This window comes from Neofelis nebulosa, chromosome 12, assembly GCF_028018385.1.
Source record: "Neofelis nebulosa isolate mNeoNeb1 chromosome 12, mNeoNeb1.pri, whole genome shotgun sequence".
Classification (NCBI taxonomy): Eukaryota; Metazoa; Chordata; class Mammalia; order Carnivora; family Felidae; genus Neofelis; species Neofelis nebulosa.
The window spans coordinates 69,637,684-69,655,627 of NC_080793.1; the positions used below are offsets into that span (position 1 = coordinate 69,637,684).

General features: G+C 42.9%; 1 protein-coding gene across 6 annotated transcripts in view; it reads right to left on the minus strand.

The window, feature by feature from the left end:
• The window catches only part of NTRK2 (neurotrophic receptor tyrosine kinase 2), a 338,116-nt gene that overhangs the window by 276,438 nt on the left and 43,734 nt on the right, over positions 1 to 17,944 (minus strand). For all 6 annotated transcript variants that reach the window (XM_058695571.1, XM_058695570.1, XM_058695572.1 and 3 more), the window contains 3 exons: positions 11,072 to 11,208; positions 10,432 to 10,564; positions 7,659 to 7,964 (listed from right to left, as the gene is read on the minus strand). In XM_058695571.1, the coding sequence (XP_058551554.1) occupies positions 7,659 to 7,964; positions 10,432 to 10,564; positions 11,072 to 11,208 (576 nt within the window). The remainder of the gene's footprint in view (positions 1 to 7,658; positions 7,965 to 10,431; positions 10,565 to 11,071; positions 11,209 to 17,944) is intronic.

Here is a 17,944-nt window from a genome sequence, read left to right on the forward strand (position 1 = left end):
AGAACCCTGGGGACTGTCCTGTGGCCACACGCACTCCAGACAGAGCTCCAGATGGCACGTGTGATGTCTGCACCTCCACAAGACAGACCTCAGGGACGTTAAAGGTTTCTAAGCATGGATGATACTGTCACTTTCTCCCCAACAATATCAAACCAAAGCCCCTCACCATCCTCCATGCTGAACTGCTTTTAAAGAGAGGGCTTTGGAGCTTCTATAATTCTAATCTGTTATAGCTCATGAGTAAATCTTCTGACTCCATGTAAGTCTTTATGAGTAAAACTCCACGGCTTTTTAACTGTTAAGACTCCACTATTAAAGGAAAACCACACGTGTAGGATAAAGAAAAATTGTGGAAGGGCAGGTAGGCTTCCCTTTCCATCCCACTGCAAAGATGAAAGTAATGATGGAGGCCAGGAGACACATCTGTTTCCTTCCTTTCAGCGTTCAGTTTCTCTCTAATGTCTTAAAAAAAAAAAAGAGAGACTTCTCTCTCAAATCTATTTTCAGACTCTGCTTAGTGTGATCATGAAAAATATTTCAAAGAATTCCATACGATAAAGAAATAGCAAATGATTCGTTCTTTTCAAATCAACTGTCCCGTCCTTGGTTTGTCAACAGTGTTGTCTAACTCGTGGAAGTCCCTCCTTCTGACTTCCAGATACCTCTCCTCTTCCTTTTCTGAACGGCAGGGCCCCAACACACTAGAGGTTCGGATGTCCGGGTTTCATTTTTGGCTGAACCACTAACGTGCTATGCAGCATCAGGGGGTCTCTTCACTTTTCCTGTGACAAAGGAATGTTCCATACCTCAGGAGAGGATAACAGCATTGGCTCTGGCAACCCGTCAAGAGCTTTGGGAAGCATAATTAATTAACGTTAGTACTCTTGAGACCTAAAGAACTATTTAAGTATAAATCTTAATTATCACGATTAAGAGCCTATAGCCAAACCATAGTCTTCTCGGTTATTTAAGACAGAAAAGCAGGTCAAACTTTCCTTCCCTTCCGCTCCCAGGGCAAGAAACGGGTCCCGACAAAGGGCCAGAGAGCGAGTCGTGGGGGGGCTTTATATTTTCTTAAAGTGTAACATTTAGAGAAATTTCCTCTCCCTACATTCTTTGGCCCAAGTACACCAAATCTAAATCTGCCAGTTTGGGGGCAACTCTAAGTACTGCAGAGAGCTCCAGTTCATCCAGACGTCATGAATCTCTTGATAAAACAGCACGAATGAGAAGCTGTGGGGAAAAATCTTCCAATATTTATAGTTTGCTCCCGACGCACACTGTGCATAGGAGGCAAGTGCTCCCGAATTAGGAAGCATAAGTCACTCACTCCCACTGCTTGTGTGAATGAGCATTCTTGAGCTGTGACATTCTTCCTGAATGAGTGGGCCACAGAGACACTCTTTATGTACTGCCTGAAGAATGGGAAGCTTTAGAGCACGGGTATTTTATCACCCAGTGCTCGGGCTAGGCTTGTGCCAAGCCTAAAGTATTAATCACTCGGGGGAGATTTCGATAAAAGAATCTACCCTTGAACAATCAACGTGTTCACGATGATGGAAATAGCCGACCTTGAAAATTCTTGAAACTCATGCCGGCTGATCCCAAGACGCTGGCGAAGGCCCCACATTTCTTCCTGGTGACACTCACAAGCGATCTCTCTGCCATTAATTTCTGGTCATGGTTCTACTTGAAAAGACACACTCACCACTTCTAACCTTCACCCAGTCTCCACGCACACCTTTGTGCTCCCGAGAAGGCTTTTCCAAGGACAGCCATGTAGTGGATCAATTTCATCTTAGGTGAGTCTTATTTCTGTCCTATCGGCTAACTAGGATACAGCAGAATTTTGGGAGACTCCCCAGAGAGTCCCGCGTTCCCTCTGTGAGTGCCGCACCAGGTTTCTCCTTTATCCAGTCTCCCTAAGCCTCCTGAAGCCAACACATTGAATTCATCCTACCTTTTGCCAAACCCAATTAGAGTGCATCTCCATGCACAAACTCTTCTGTATTTTTATCATTATTACTCGTCAATATCCACAAGGAGTCAGTGCAGCCATCTCGGCAGATGCCTATGCGGTCCTTCCAGTGGTTTCCCCCAGGTTCCGCAGGGCAGAAGGGAACCCCCCTCACTAGGCAAAGTGTGGTCCGGGACCTGCAGCATCAGCTGGGAGGTGGTCATAAATACAAAATCTGAGACCTTTCCCCAAATTCATGAGATCATAATCTGTGTTTTAGCAGGATCTCCAGGAGAGCTGTATGCTCACTGAAGTTTGAGAAGCCCTGATTTATAACTCCGTGAGAAGTTTGACTGAAGTCAAAAGACCTCAGTGGGCATAGGATGGCCATTTTACAATGAAACATAAAGCAAACCTAAAAAATAGCTAGATACCCAAACACCGAGGGGGGTGGGTACTCTCTGGCAGTGACCGCAATAAACATTAGGGGTGAGGGCAGGAGACGTCTTGTCCCCATGGCTTACCTCTGAGGGGGAAGGAACTTGGACACCAGAAGGAGCTTACATTTTCCTACCCTCTCCAGGAACCCAACTGTGACTTAGTTTTCTCCTTAGAACGCCAAGTCTAGAAAGTTTGTGTAGTCAAGTGGCAAAGTCTTGAGGTCTTCTCTGGGCAAGCCTGAGCCTCTGGGTAAGGGAGGACAGAGCAGTGCTGAGAGAAAAGAGGTTCTGGGTAGAAAGTTCCTCCCTAATGGCCGCAGAGGACAAACACAAAGCAAAGTGAGGAATGGGTATGTTGTTAGTTATCTGCTCAGTGCCCACTAAAGAGAGAATAACACTGCAGAACTCACAAAGGAGATGAATGAAAGCTGGACCCATGTCCTTTGAAACCTCTGCTTCACACTGAGACTTTTGAGGTCCCAAAGAAGACAGAGGTGCTCATTCAGGACTTACACAGAAGTTTCCACATAGCCATGGGGCCTCCACCACAGCACTCTGAGAACCCAAACCGGGTTCCCTGCAGCCAGAAGGCTCTGAGGCCAAGTATCTGCCTCCTACCAGAGAAGGTGAAAGCAACCAATGGAGGCAGGGTGCAGGTGGCATTTGCGTTCAACCTCTACTGCCGGAGGTGTCAAGACCAAGACGAGGGACCACGAGGGCTCCCCATGGACCAGACAGAGGTGGCGTGAGAGAATGTCTGTCCTGACAACAGCCCCCTGGAGGAGCAGAGGGATCTCAGCAGCACGAAGCTGCATTCTTGGGTTCTGAGGAAGGAGACGCTTCCACCAGCTGGAATAGAGACATGTTTGCTTCCTGTCACGGACTCCCTGGAGAGAGGCCCGCAGAGACAGGAATCACCAAGATCCCACAAAAAGATCCAGGAAGGTCTGTGAATCAGTGCTGAACACACGCCCTGAGCACACCTGCCTGCCACCTGTCCCCCGTGCCCACTCCCTTCCACTCAGGTTAACAGAGGGCCTGAATTCTGCTTAGCCAGCTCTGCAATCTCCCTCCCGCACCCCATCCCCGCCTCCCCACCCCCTCACCCCCCACCCCACCCCCACCCCTGGCCACACACACATCGTGCTGGCCTGGACTGGACTTAACTCAAGTCCAGAGTTTTGACTTCTAACTCAGATAGGACATGCTATTTCTCAATTGAGATTTTTGCCTGCAATCTAAAGTGACCAAAGGATTGTCTGTTACTCAACAACGAGCAGAAAAATCTCACTTGGGTCAGGGCTCTCATCCAGACCATTGTCACCTTTGGTTGCACACTGGAGTCACTGAGGGTCTTAAAAACAGAAAATGTGAAAGCCTGAGCCTCATCCGGGAGCCACTGAATCAGAATTACTGGAGGTGGACCCTAGAAATGTGTTAAATAATGAAATCACAATTAAAACTCCCCAGCTGATTCTAATGCACAACAGGGAGCCGGGCCCTAGTGTTCAGGAGCCAGAAAAGATTATTCTTAGTGAATAAATAAATGTTCCAGGGACAATGGAAAATAAAAACGAAATAAAATTAGTTTGATTGTTATAAGCCGCGTTCCTCGCGTGCTGGAAAAGATAAACGCTATCGTTCCCTAAATTTCATTTGGAAACTACAAGTTGAATTTTGTGCTTTAAACGTAACCCAAAACTGACCTGAGTGGAGTTCACTTCTAACCGTGGGATCCAAAATGATCAATCTGGTGTCTGGAGTTTGGGAAAGTCTTTCCTCCCTTTCTCAGTCACTGGCCAGGTTGCCAGTGATGAACAGATGGGAAGGCACCGGCTTTGTGTCTGGGGCCCTGCTGATACCCGAAGGTCTGAGAACACCTGTCCTTCCTCGTTAGCACCCTGGCTGGGTCTGGTATCGGAGTCTGCAAGGTCCTAGCACTCTGGAGAGACACTGTAGGGCGATCTTTACCGACGGCCTCACACCCTGCGGGTGGCACCCTCTTGACCTGGCTGATGCTGGCTCCAGGTCTCTCTGCCCATCCTTTCTCCAAGCAGAAAGCAGGAGAGTGTCTCCCACCGCATCCACGGTTTCCATTGCAGGCGGTAATAAAGGCAATCGGGGCTGTAACTACATTCTTCACCAAAAAGCTCACCAACTTTTTGCTTTAGGGACTTTTTTTCTTTGTCTTTCTCTCTCTCTCTCTCTCTCTTTTTTTTTTTTTTTTTTTGAGTTTATTTATTTATTTTGAGGGAGCGAGAGTGGGAGAGGGGCAGAGAGGGAGGAAGAGAATTCCAAGCAGCCACCGTGCTGTCAGCGCAGAGCCCGACATGGCTCTAACTCATGACCGTGAGATCATGACCCGAGCCGGTATTGAGAGTTGGATGCTCAACCGACTGAGCCATCCAGGTGCCCCTCTTTGTTTTTATTTGTTTTAATTTCTTTCAACTCTCTTCACTTTCTATCTGTAAATAGACAGTGAATTCCTTTGCAAGGTGACTACTCCACAAAAGTCCCAGTTCTGAGCTGAGCTGCCATTTTAATTCTCCTGGCTGCATATGGAAGAGTAACCCTACTTCACTGATCCCAGGCTGCCAGCTTCCTCATAAGCCAGTTAACTTGCAATGCAAAAAACAAAATAGAAAAAGAAAAGAAAAAGAAAAGCATCTCATCAAAAAAAAAAAAAGAAAGAAAGAAAGAAAGAAAGAAAGAAAGAAAGAAAGAAAGAAAAACTGTAGCTGAAGCATCTTATCAAAAAGATTTGTAAAAAGTAAACTTCTTACCAATTACTATGTGAGAACAACAGAAATACTGAAATACTGAAGGAATATAGACCTACACTTGACTTGTCATCCTAAACTTGTAGACTTTAGGCCGGCAGGGAAATATATATAGATTTGTTATTTGTTTATTTTTCTTTAGTTTTAAAGGAGGGTAAGAGGGAAAGGAAGCAATTCTTTAAAAGGCCATTATCTGTATGCTATGGTTCCAAATCTCATAAATACCAAAGATTCTATCACACAAGCCAAGTGAGGTCAATCTCTAATTGGTCACACTGGTTTATGACCCACTAGGGCCATTTATATCCACTATCACCCTGGACCAAGGCTCTTTTATTTCCATTTCATTTATTACTCCCTGATAGCTGGTCCTTGAGTAAATACTTAAAGAGGAAAAAAATCATTTCTAAAAGCAGATATCTCTATTTTAAAGACTTGACCAAAACAAGTAAACAAACAAGGAGGAGAGAACAAACATCTTTATAAAATTAACCTCAACTTTTATTTTTGATCAGTGATTATTTCCTTTAAAGGGAGTATTTGAGACACTAAGTTATTCTTGTACCAGAAATCACTTCTTTCCTATCATTAGTGAAGTTAAAACTAACAAAAGCGATCCATAAAAAGGAGGCCACATGGATGAGAAGAGTTAAGCTCTACCAAAGACTGGCACCATACAGAAATGTTCCAAAGAAAAATACATCAAACCTCTATGTTAAATACAAGTTACTGGCTTCCCCCTGGAAGAACTGAGCATATATATCAAAGCACACAAACCACTTCTAAAACTTTCCAATGCCAGACCCTCACCCTGAATCAAGTTCACCTCCCAACGGTTTCAAAAGGCAGCTGCTGGCAAAATTCAAATCAAGTCTGAAGTTTAGGGAATAGTAATGTGCCAACGTCGGTTTCTTACTTTTGACAAACATACCACGGTAATGAAAGATGTTCACGACAGTAACAACTGGGTGAGAGGTGTCCAAAGACTCTGTATTGTCTTTGCAACTTTTCTGTACATCGAAAATGACTCATCAATAAAATGTTTATTGAAAAACAAACATAAAGCAAGGGTCCCCAAGCAGAATCCCTGGATTTAACAATAAGGCTGTATTCCCCGAAACACACAGGAAGAAAGAGAGTAATCTAGAGATTTACTACAGCAAATGTAGCCAAGCAGCTCAACTCTCAATTAAGAGGAAGATTTAATGGAAAAGACAACTGCCAGGGGTGTCTGGGTAAGGCATCCAAACACAGCTTGTTTTATGTGTTCCTGAAAGGCTGTTTGTAAATCAAACTCACATAATTCAAATAACATTTTGAACATGCTAAGGAAGTTTGTGCACTTAAAAAGCTATTTAATACACACCAGTGTAATGACAGACTTATTATGTAATGGGCACTAACTACATTCTCACTACTTGCTGAAGGGGGCTCCGTATGCATCATCTCTGTCCGTGGGACTGCCCTCTGGGTCCCACAAGCACATGCTGCCCACGCAGCGCCTGCGCCACGGGCCACCAAACTGCTGTCTTCCCTTCCCACTGCCAAGCCATCTTTGTGTGGCCCTCACGAACTGAGAATTATTACAGCGAATTCTACTCATGTACAGGTCCCAATGTCCAAACAGGCTTCTGCCTCCACAGTGTCATCCAGTATCTGGGCAACAAGACCCAACAAGTAAGAATACTCCACCGGACAACAGCATCAGAAGCAGATGAATGCACGGCAATTGTCCCTGCTGTTGCTGGGGCTCACATTGCAATTTTCCTGCCGGCATCCTAAACCATTGGTCAGATGGGAACTATTACCTCCTAGAAAAACAATTCAGGATCTGATAAATGAATGACACCACTCAGCCCAGGTAGGCAAAACATTCTAAGAAACTGGTTTCTCGTCCACGGTGAGAGGGCAGGATTCTGAATTCCAAGCGGGGAAGGGGCTAGAAAATACATCTTCAGTAGTTCATGAGCCAACCAAACACGGTTCACCTATGTACATCTTGCATGAGTGCCATGATGGGTACAAAATGTCACTGAACACTTGAGATAAAAATAATGTGCATAACAGACTACTGTCCAAAATGATTCATTCCTCCCGCCCCATCACTTCCCTGGGAGTATGAGTCCCTGCCCCTGGACTTGGCTGTGGCCCTATGGCTTCCTTTGGCCAGTGGCATATAGCCTGAAGAGACCACGTGCCACTGCGGAAGCTGGGCCTTGAGAAGCTTTGCCTATTTCTAGTTGTCCTCCTGCCATCGGCACTTGCCACTCAGAAGCAGACCTCCTGTGTGGCTGCCATTTCTTCACCTGCACCCCAGAATAAAGGCATATGGAACAAAACCCCAGCTGACCCATAAGCAAGACTAAATAATGGTGTTTTCAGCCCCTGGGTTTGCAGGTGGTTTGTTGAAGGCATGATTTTGTCAATAGTTGAGTGATATACCCTATCCTCTCCCCAGATGCAAAAGCATCAGGTACTCACCATCTACGATTCCAGGCCAGCCCATGAAGTGAGCAGAAATCTGTTTCTCATCCTTCCCATACTCGTTCTTGGCTACTAACTTGTAGTCCCCATTGTTCATGTGAGTAGGATTATCCAGCTGGAGGCAGCCATGGTACTCCGTGTGATTGGTAACATGGATTTTAGTACAGATGTACTTGGACTCATTCAGTATCGCCCCGTTATAGAACCACTGAAGAGCTGGTTTGGGGTTGCCTTTCACAGTGAATGGAATGCACCAGTGGTGGTCTGAGGTTGGAGATTCGAGAAATGTGATAGTTGGAGCAACTAAATTGAAAAAGAGAAAGTTAATAGCATCAGAAAGCTCAGAATTCTCCCCATCTCCAGATACCTGCGTCATCAGTGGGGGGATCTTATTCAACGAACTGTTTGGTTTAAGAAAATACAGGACCAGCGACTCTGGAATCCATCAATATTTCGAATCACCATCAAGGCTGATCGAACTCCCTACAGACAGCTTCAAAGACACTCTTTTCCTCATACTTAAGACCCACGAACCATAGTCGTTTTTCAAATTTCGCAGTGTGAGAACCAGCTCCAAACAGATCGCAGAGATTTCTGACAGCAGAAAGGGTTCACTGGAAGTCAACTTTGGTTTCTAATACATATGCTTTGATATTACGTAGATTCATCACCAGAAAGCTAAGGGCCACTGTTTCTGCAATACTTCACTCAACAACACAAATAATGAAACGACTTTGGAAATCTTGCCTGCAGCACGGATCTCACACAGCTTATCTAAAACGGAGCAAACTGACCAAGGTGGGGACTGCTGCTGCCAATGCTGATTGATTATTATAAAGTATGATCCGCTGGTACTTTTCACTGATTGCCAATAGCAAACGCTCTTTAAAAGTATCACATTTCATGACAGTACGCTGCACTTTTGCTAGGATTTCAGAAGTCAATGTTTTGATCCTTTTAAAATGTCTGGGGTTCTGCCCAAACCTAGACAAACAACCTAGAGACCACTTTAACTTGAAAAATAAAGCCCTTCACGCTTTGGGGAAACAACCATCCAAGTAGCATTTTTAAACGGAGTACTTATCCTGAGTGAGGGTATTTAAAATCCCCCATAATTGTTTATTTTATTGTGGTCTGACTTTGATAATGATACAATTAAGGACTAGAAAATACCTCCAGAGCCCTAAGAGCATCATTTTTCAGGTGAGGAAACCCAAGCCCAGCGAGGGTAAATGACTGGGTCAGTTTTAGGGAGTGAGACGGATCTGGAACAAGGATCTGGGTCTCCTGACACCTAACCCAGCCGCCCTTCCGTCCTTGCTTTGCTTCCCAGTTGTACATGTTCATCACACAAAGAGGGAGAAAAGTCACAACTTACTAACAAATACACTTTGACCAGGCTCACTATCAAGCCTATCTCAGTTATTAAAATTATTCACCATTTATTCCTTCTGTTCTTTACCTAGATTGTGATAGATAAGGTCAATTCTTCAGACCATGGTGAACACCACAGATATTAACTGAGAGGACTTTGAATTTGAGCATCCTTACTTGTAGTTCTGTGTTACAAATACAAGGACCCCAGTGGGGTAGGGGCAACACTTACCTTCCTCCCACCAGCCCAGGCCCCCAAGCCCAGGGCCCACATATTCCTTCCACCATGCTCAAATGAGCTTTTGGTGAGGTGTTGATTTAAGGACATAAAGTTGGAAGCTGGTTGCGTATGTTTGGGGATAGCATTGATTTCAGGCTTCTGGGTGGGTCAAAATGATGAGAAATTATGAGTCCAGTACCTACTAGGCACAGAGGTAGTACTGACAGTGACAAAGGACTTAAAGTTGGTGACCATAATCATGCACTGCAACAATCACACACTGAACGTGCCCCACGGGTGAACCTTAGCCAGTGTATGGATACCATGTGTCTATGCGTGCATAATGTGTACTCATACACACACACGTGCACACTCGTGTTTCTCTCATCCAATCCCTGACCCAAATACAGTAACGCCTCATTAATTTATACCACGCCAGCTCAGAATTTGGAACAATGTGCAAAGTATATGTGATTTGTACCAAATACATGTTCGCCTTAAACGCCACAATCTGGAATGTGAAGCTATGTGTTGTGTTGTTTACAACACTGGGAAATAACACACGTATGCTGAAGAAGGATTAGTGTCCTGTATCTTAGTTTCAATGTATACAGAAATTTAAAATAATAATAAAAATGTATGGTGGGTAATAACAATTTTCAATAACTTAAGTAGGACACCACCAACCTTCCCACAGAAACCTGATGTCAAACTAATGAGGTTTTATTGCATCGACGGCACAATTGGGTGTTTGTGAACAGCCAGCCTGATACTTTAGGTGGTATAACTTTTAATCTTCATATGGCTTTTATGGAGAAAACAATTTTAGGAACTGGTTTGGCAGAAATTAAGCTAAAACTTATTAACAAGAGAACGATAACCACTTCAAAATATGTTCTATCCAAAAAAAAAGGTTGGGGGGGGGAAGGGGAGGAAGGCACAAGAGGACAAGTTTAAGATCAAAAAAGCAGCTTAAAAGAAAGACATGCACGAGTAAGAGGGATGAGAAGAAACAGAGCATGTGACAGAGACTGATATCTCTTTAAAAACTGCACACAGAACACAGCACACACTTTTTTTTCACACACTTCAGCAGCACCCAGAGTGCCCAACGACAAATGCAGGTGTGTCCGCGATTGTTTGCGATTAAAAACATAGGCCGGTCTGATTACGTACAATGTACAGTGAGGTTGACAGAATCTTGGTCTTCTCCTACAAGATTTTCTGCCACACAGGAGATCTGCTTTCCACTGTCATCAGATGAAATGTTAGTTATCCTTAAGGAGCCCTGTGTGTGGCTCGTTTCATTCTACAAATGAATTAACAGACAAAAATAATCTTTATCACAACTGATGCCAAAGTGAAAAGATTTGGGGTGTCTCCCCCTAACGAAAGAAAGAAATCTATACCATTAGAAAAGGTTTGGGGCCAGGCAAAAGAACCAATCAGGAGCCATTCTACTTCTCTAGATTACAATGGTTTAATGCGCAATGCTGATTTAATCTTTGAATTCTTACCTACCTTTCTCCAAGGGAAAAGAGCCCAAGGAGCGCCCCTCACCTTGCTCACAGGGTCGCAAGAAGCTCACCAGAGACACAGAGACTCTAATCTAGTAGGTATACACAACGAAAATGCAAACCTGCACTAGTCTTTGTTAACTAAAAGAATAAATAGCAAGTAAATGTACATCAAAAACAGTGTAAATTTCTCTTTCTGGCCCTATGAAATATTAAACGATCATCGCTAGATTAATACAATCTCAAGTTCTGAGACACTCTCATCTCTCTCTGAACACAGAGCCAAACAAAAGCCTTACCATATGCTTGGAAACCAGATTACCGACATCCCAGTACAAGTTCGGAACTGGATCGCCTGAAACACTGCAAGATAATGTGATAGACCTTCCCTCCTCCACAGTGAGGTTAGGTGCGGCCAAATTTGCTGATGGCAAACCTGCGGAACAAGAAAAAGTAAATGGAGATACATATAAATAGTCCGATGCGTTATCAAAATAGCAACAAATTGAAAACTCTTCATGCTTTAGAACTGGTAATTATTTACTTTCTGAGACTGATTTATGGTGATCTGAAAAAGTGCCAGGTTGGTAAGCTTTACAAATTTAATGTGAACCAAACAATATGAGGTAATAAGATGTGTAAACAAATTTTGCACGTTTCTTAAAAATACTATTGCAGGAGCACCTGGGTGGCTTGGTCAGTTGGCGTCCGACTCTTGGTTTCAGCTCAGGTCATGATCCCACAGTTTGCGGGTTCGAGCCCCACGTTGGGCTCCATGCTGACAATATGGAGCCTGTTTGGGATTCCCTCTCTCTCTCTCTCTCTCTCTCTCATTCTCTGCCCCTCCCCTGCTCACACTCACATGCATGCACGCATTCACTCTCTCTCTCTCAAATCAATAAAAACTTAAAAAAATGTTATTACTGCAAAGTAACTTTTTACTTCAAAAAAAACTACTTTATAAAACTATGTCTTCTCCTCTTTCACTGTTCTACAGTTGCCAATCTAGTTTTTTTTTTTTTTTTAATGTTTATTTTTTGAGAGAGAGAGAGAAAAGAGAGAGAGCAAGCACAAGGTGAGGGGAAGGGGCAGAGAGAGAGAATTCCAAGTAGGCTCCACACTGTCAGTCCAGAGCCCGATGAGGGACTCAATCCCAGGAACTGTGAGATCATGACCTGAGCCGAAATCAAGAGCTGGACACTTTGACTGAGCCACCAGGTGCCCCAATAACCCAGTTTTTTATAGTCAAAAACAAAAGGGTGCAAGACATCTATGTTTTTTGGATAAACCAATTTTTTACATTAAGTAACTCATAAACATAACCTCACTACCAGACCTCAATTTTAAAACAGATTATGGGGGGAAAAAAAGATAGTTTTAAAGCATTCTTCAGACACGAAACCTGACCATCACAGTATTAGAATGTTCCGAAGCTATAGAAGTCATAGCCAAATATCATAAGAAAAACTAGTTATTGTAAACTTCACGATATGATAAAAAAACAAGTCATGTGGATCTATACTCTCACATTTCAAAAACTAGATTTTCTTTATTGGTGCCGTTATCACTTCATTAAACTATCGCACCTAGTGGGTGTTTACACTGCTTTCAACCACATGGGACTCATAGTATTTTCTGCATGAAGGTGCGTCCCAGCGAGTGTAACGATATGTCACGTCCTGCCTGTCAAGCTAGTCCCGCACTTGGTATCAGAAACTCTGCTTGGGACTGCGTTCAGCCCGACAGTTGTGTCCCAAGGACCTATGACACATCATTAACTCAGGAGTAACCCAGAGGTCAGAAAAGGCAATTCATCTTCAAGAGCCGTTGAATTGCCCTATTTGACCCACTATCTTCACAAAACTGCCATACACCCCTTGCCTACGATGCCATCCCCACTGACAAAGCCATTATTCTTTATTACTGAAACCGGACTGGAGCAAGGTTTATACAGGGTAGGTCTCAGGGTGTTCCCACCCCTGGCAAGGGACTTCCCAACAAGATCCGGCTGTCAGTGGCCTGCGTGACCTCTTCAGGACCTTTCCTATCAGCAACCAATAGACAGCGATGTTGTATCTTTCACAGGGTTTCAAAAAGGCCCCTAATACTCTGAGTTTCATACTCCGAGGTTTTCAATCTCTGTCGTACTCTTAACTTCTGAGGCTCTTCTTTTGTTCCTGAATGGTCTTCTATTTTTATGGCACCCTGTCTTTGTTTCATGGGTGCGGTATCTCCTGATCTCTTTGAGACGTCAATAACCTTTTAAATTTTTCTTCTCTCCGCATCAACACTGTTTCTCGCAACTTTTTTTTTTTTGTATCTGTTTGTTTGGTATTTGTCTCTCTGATTATAAGCTTTTCTCAAACAGTGGGTATTGTTGGCCATTCACACATCTTTAAGAACAAGGTACGAGACACATTGTGCATTTAACCGCCAGCTTCATTGTAGAGTAGTATTAGTGGCCTTCTTAAACTGGATACCACCTGACCTTAGTATCATTAGATCACTTTGGGACAAGGTCTGGTCACATTATTCAGATAATGCTCTACCAGTGTCCTGCCCGGAAGAGGAAGAAGGATGGAAATACCAATATTCAGTATGTAAATCCATCATTTTCTCTATGGCTCTCACAGCCTCAACCCTTTCTGGAGTTCCTGATAAACTTTGTTTGATCCTCTTTAGCGAATAAACTTCCCAGGGCACCTGGGTGGCTCAGTTGGTTAAGCTTTCAACTTCAGCTCAAGTTATGACCTTGCAGTTCATGAGTTCAAGCCCCGCATCATGCTCTGTGCTGACAGCTCAGAGCCTGCAGCCTGCTTGTACCAGCTCTGCATCCCAAACCAAGTGTCCCCAAGCCTTTGCTGCTGCCAACCCGGTAATCAGCATTCTCAGCATTTACTTCAGTTTCTATTCATCCATCTGCTTTCCAGCTGGCACCCTTCCGGGCCTTGTTGATTCCTTTCCCATGTTCTTGGACTTCGAGATTTATCTATTGATTCTGGAGGGATCACAGAGCCAGGGCCTGCCCTGCTGCCTGTCCTCAAGGTATGACCTCTTCCACCAGCCAGACTCCACCAAGAGAGCCTGGAGGCATCCCTTTTGGCACCTTGAATACAAACCTATGACATGAATTTCCTACCTTTTACAAATGCATGTAATAGTTTGGAAATCCTGAGCAGAAAGAAAAAAAAAAAAAAGGTTAAAATAGAGATTCTCAGTAGAGAATGCTGTGCCATAATCTTAATTTCTCCTAAAAAATTTAATTTAGTTTTTTTTTTTTTTGGTTAAGCCTAAATTTATATGATTAACAATTCTAAAAATGTTTGTTTAATTACAATAATAGCAGTAGTATTTATTGGGCATTCACTGAACCAGAAACTCTTTTCTAGTACTGTATTTTTTAATATTAATTTATTTATTTTGAGGGGGGGAGGGGCAGAGAAAGAGGAGAGAATCTCAAGCAGGCTCTGTGCTGTCAGCATAGAGCCCAACGCGGGGCTTGATCTGATGACAGTGAGATCATGACCTGAACTGAAATCAAGAGTCTGATGCTCAACCGACTGGGCCACCCAGGCGCCCCTCTAGTACTTTAAATGATTGTTTTATTTAATCGTTACAAGGAATCATGGAGTTAAGGATTTGTCCTCATCTGCTTAATGAAGAATATGAGTTCTGGAAAAGTCAAATACATCTTCCAAAATTGCCCAAGTACCTGTAGACCTGGGATATGAACCCAAAGTTCAAGATCTTCACTACTACACTGTACTTCCTTCACAGACTGAGTACATCCATTTTAACACAGAACATAAATACCAATATGTATCCATAACCTGAGAATTTAGTTCATTTAAAAAATAATTACGTGTCTATTTGTGAAGGAAGAATGAGTCTCCTTTATTTATAGAGAAATTGTATCACCCTGTCATAGCAGTCTCCAAAGGAATCTGTGCAAAATTGGCCAAGTCTAGATCTTTTAAATGTAAAGTCTTCCACAAATGAGTAAGCATCTGACTCACGTTAATTCTAAAGCATTAATATGCTGGCCAAAGATTCAATAATGGAAAAAACAATCTGTACTTGAAATATCACTTGAGGCTTAATTAGCACAATAAAAATGAATTGGGATGCATGAACAGCCAAGGCAGGATAAACCATTTGCCAGGCACTACTTCCTGGCTTAATAAGATTTGAAATCGGCACAAGCACAGAGCAAAGCTCAGCGAAGCTTCCAACAGCTTCTAGCACTACTGTCATGGGATCCTGATTGAAGCTGCAGACGTGTCTTCCTCTTGCACTCGGAGAAACCTGACTGGAGATCAGAAATGACCATCTGCCCAGCCCGACAGCCACCTCCGTGTCCACGTCTCTTGATGCGGATGTGTTCAGAAAGGACACACCGGCCTGCAGACCTCGGCAGAAAGTCACCAACTGCACGGTGGAAAGGCTGACTTTCTTGAGACTGGGGCCTCCCAAACTGTAATGCGTATGTGAAATGACCAGCAGATCTCATTGAAATCATTGCTTCTTTTGGGGCGCCTGGGTGGCTCAGTTGGTTAAGTATCTGACTTCAGCTTGCGTCACGATCTCACGGTTCTTGAGTTCGAGCCCCGCACCGGGCTCTGTGCTGACAGCTCAGAGCCTGGAGCCTGGCTTCAGATTCTGTGTCTCCTTCTCTCTCTGCCCCTCCCCTGCTCATGTTCTGTCTCTTTCTGTCTCAAAAATAAATAAAAACATTAAAAAAAAAAAATCACTGCTTCTTTCTGGTAGGTCTAGGTTGGGGCCTTGAAAGTCTACATTTCTAGCAAACTCTCTGTTCCACAGACTACACTTGGAGTAGCAAGGGTTTGTTTAGATGATAGATGTTGGCTGGACAATTGCTCACTAGGTTTTTGTGTCTACAACTATTATTCTTAAATTTGGCAGGGGCCCGAGCAATCATCTCATCCATGGAACTTTCCCCAGAATGTGTTCTGTGGAATTCAGACTCCTTGAGATGTTCTGTGGGGGGCTAAAGAGGGAGGTGTGGAATATCTAAGATTTAAAAAAAATAAGAGCCTACTGTAACTCTGTATTGTTTTGTAACTCTGAACGTTCACTATGCCCATCACACATTAAAATCTCTCAGAAGTCCTGCTCTAAAGGAATCATTTCACTTCCACTGATCTTATATTCCCCAGCTTTTTTGAGTTAACCACTTCTCTGTGGGATCTCGTTGTGGCTTTCTTACTTTTATTTGCAGCAATTTCACAAAATACAAGAGATACGCATATTTAAATATTAGATGTAAAATATATTGAAGGCTAAATGTTCATATTGATGATCGTAATAACTTTAACAGCTAATGTTTACTGAGTACTTAATGTGTGCTAGACCTCATCTGTAATATTTTCCACATTACCTTATTTGGCATCCTAAAAACTCTTGAAAGCAGGAGTCATTAGTATCCCCATTTCCAAATGAAGTTAAAGCTTATCAAGTATCATAACTAAATAGCTAATGAGTGGGAGCTGGCCTTGACCCTCATCTGTCTCCATGGCCTTAACCAACACACACAGCCTCCTTCAATGGGCTCTCCCATGCCTCTGTGTCCTTCCATTAGCACACACTTCCAAAGTGTTGACTACAGCTCCTAGGATCACTAATTGAAAGTATGCAGATTCTCGGGGCACCTGGGTGGCTCAGTTGGTAGAGCGCCAGACTTCGGCTCAGGTCACGATCTCATGGCTCATGAGTTCGAGCCCCACATAGCATTCACTGCTGTGCGAAGCTGTCAGCGCAGAGCCTGCTTCAGATCCTCCGTCCCCCTCTCTCTCTGCCCCTCTCCCACTCATGCTTGCTCTCAACAATAAATAAACATTAAAATAAATAAATAAATAAAAATAAAGTATGCAAATTCCCTCCAGTCCTCTGTCACCATTCCTAATGAATAAGAAAATGCTCACTATTAATAAAATATTAGGTAAGAATAAATGCAGGTGACCTCTCACTAAAAAAAATAAGAAACAAATAAGTAGGGTCTCACTTCCTAATAAGTGAGGCAAACTGACCTCTAATCATTTTGAATCATTAACTCAACTTTGCAGTAAGTGACATAGGTCAGATTTGGGTTTCATTTTTCAACAGCCACCTGAAGTTAGGGATTACGTTCTTTCTCATCTTGTTTTAGTCCTCCTGAGCTCTGTTCATTCTGTGTTGGGTCATCATTCCATGCATGAAATATTCAAGGAAATTATGATTTTGTCTAGTGTCTCCTCTCCTCTCACTTTCTCTCCTGTTGGCATATCTTCCAATCTCTCTCTTAAGCATATAGATTTCACTACCAGGAATGAAGCCAGAATGAGCCTGACCTATTTAGAAGTGGCTGCTTTACACCCAGTTACAAAAATGACAGAAAATTAGCAAAGTGACTTTCCAGGCCCAAAATGGAAATGGTGCTTCTATGCTTGTGAGCTGTGTCATTACAGAGTCAGCAACCAGGAAACTTCTAAACACAAAAACTGTGTCAGCAGCTGACAGGAAAAAAAAAAAAAAACAAAAAAAACCAGCTTTATTTTCCATCCTAAAAAGATAAAGGAAAACAACAATCCACTGTGTGGTTGCCTTTATTTTAGTAGACAGAACCTGATCCCAAGTAAAAGTAAAGCAAAGTAATAAACTAGACTTTTTATATGCTTTTCAGAAAAAAAAATCTATCCAGCTAAGATGGTAAGAAAACAATGTGTTATACCAATATAACTTCCAGAGTATTGACATCGCATTTCCTTTTCATCTCCCATCATCTAACAAAGCAGAATTGCTATCAGTCTATTTTCCTGGTTTAAAACAATGAAGGACTCTGTAGGAAGGAATATGCTTAACAGACGTATGCTACAAACCACAGGGCAATAGCCAAAAGTAAATCTTATCGGTTAAGTAAAACCAATTTACCTCAAGGAACCAGCCTTCTTCTCCAGGTACCTGTGAATTGACTTTTACCATCATAAATAGTATTCTGTTGATGTGTCTTAAGGAATCTCTACATTGAAAGCTTCAAGGTCGAAAAAGTTGGGAAAATTGAAATCGTCGTTATACGTAACAAGGAAACCAAAGGCAGGACTGATTTCAATCCAAGGGACCATTAAGGGGGTTTAATACAGTCAACTGCAGTCCAACCATCAAGTGAATTACCACCT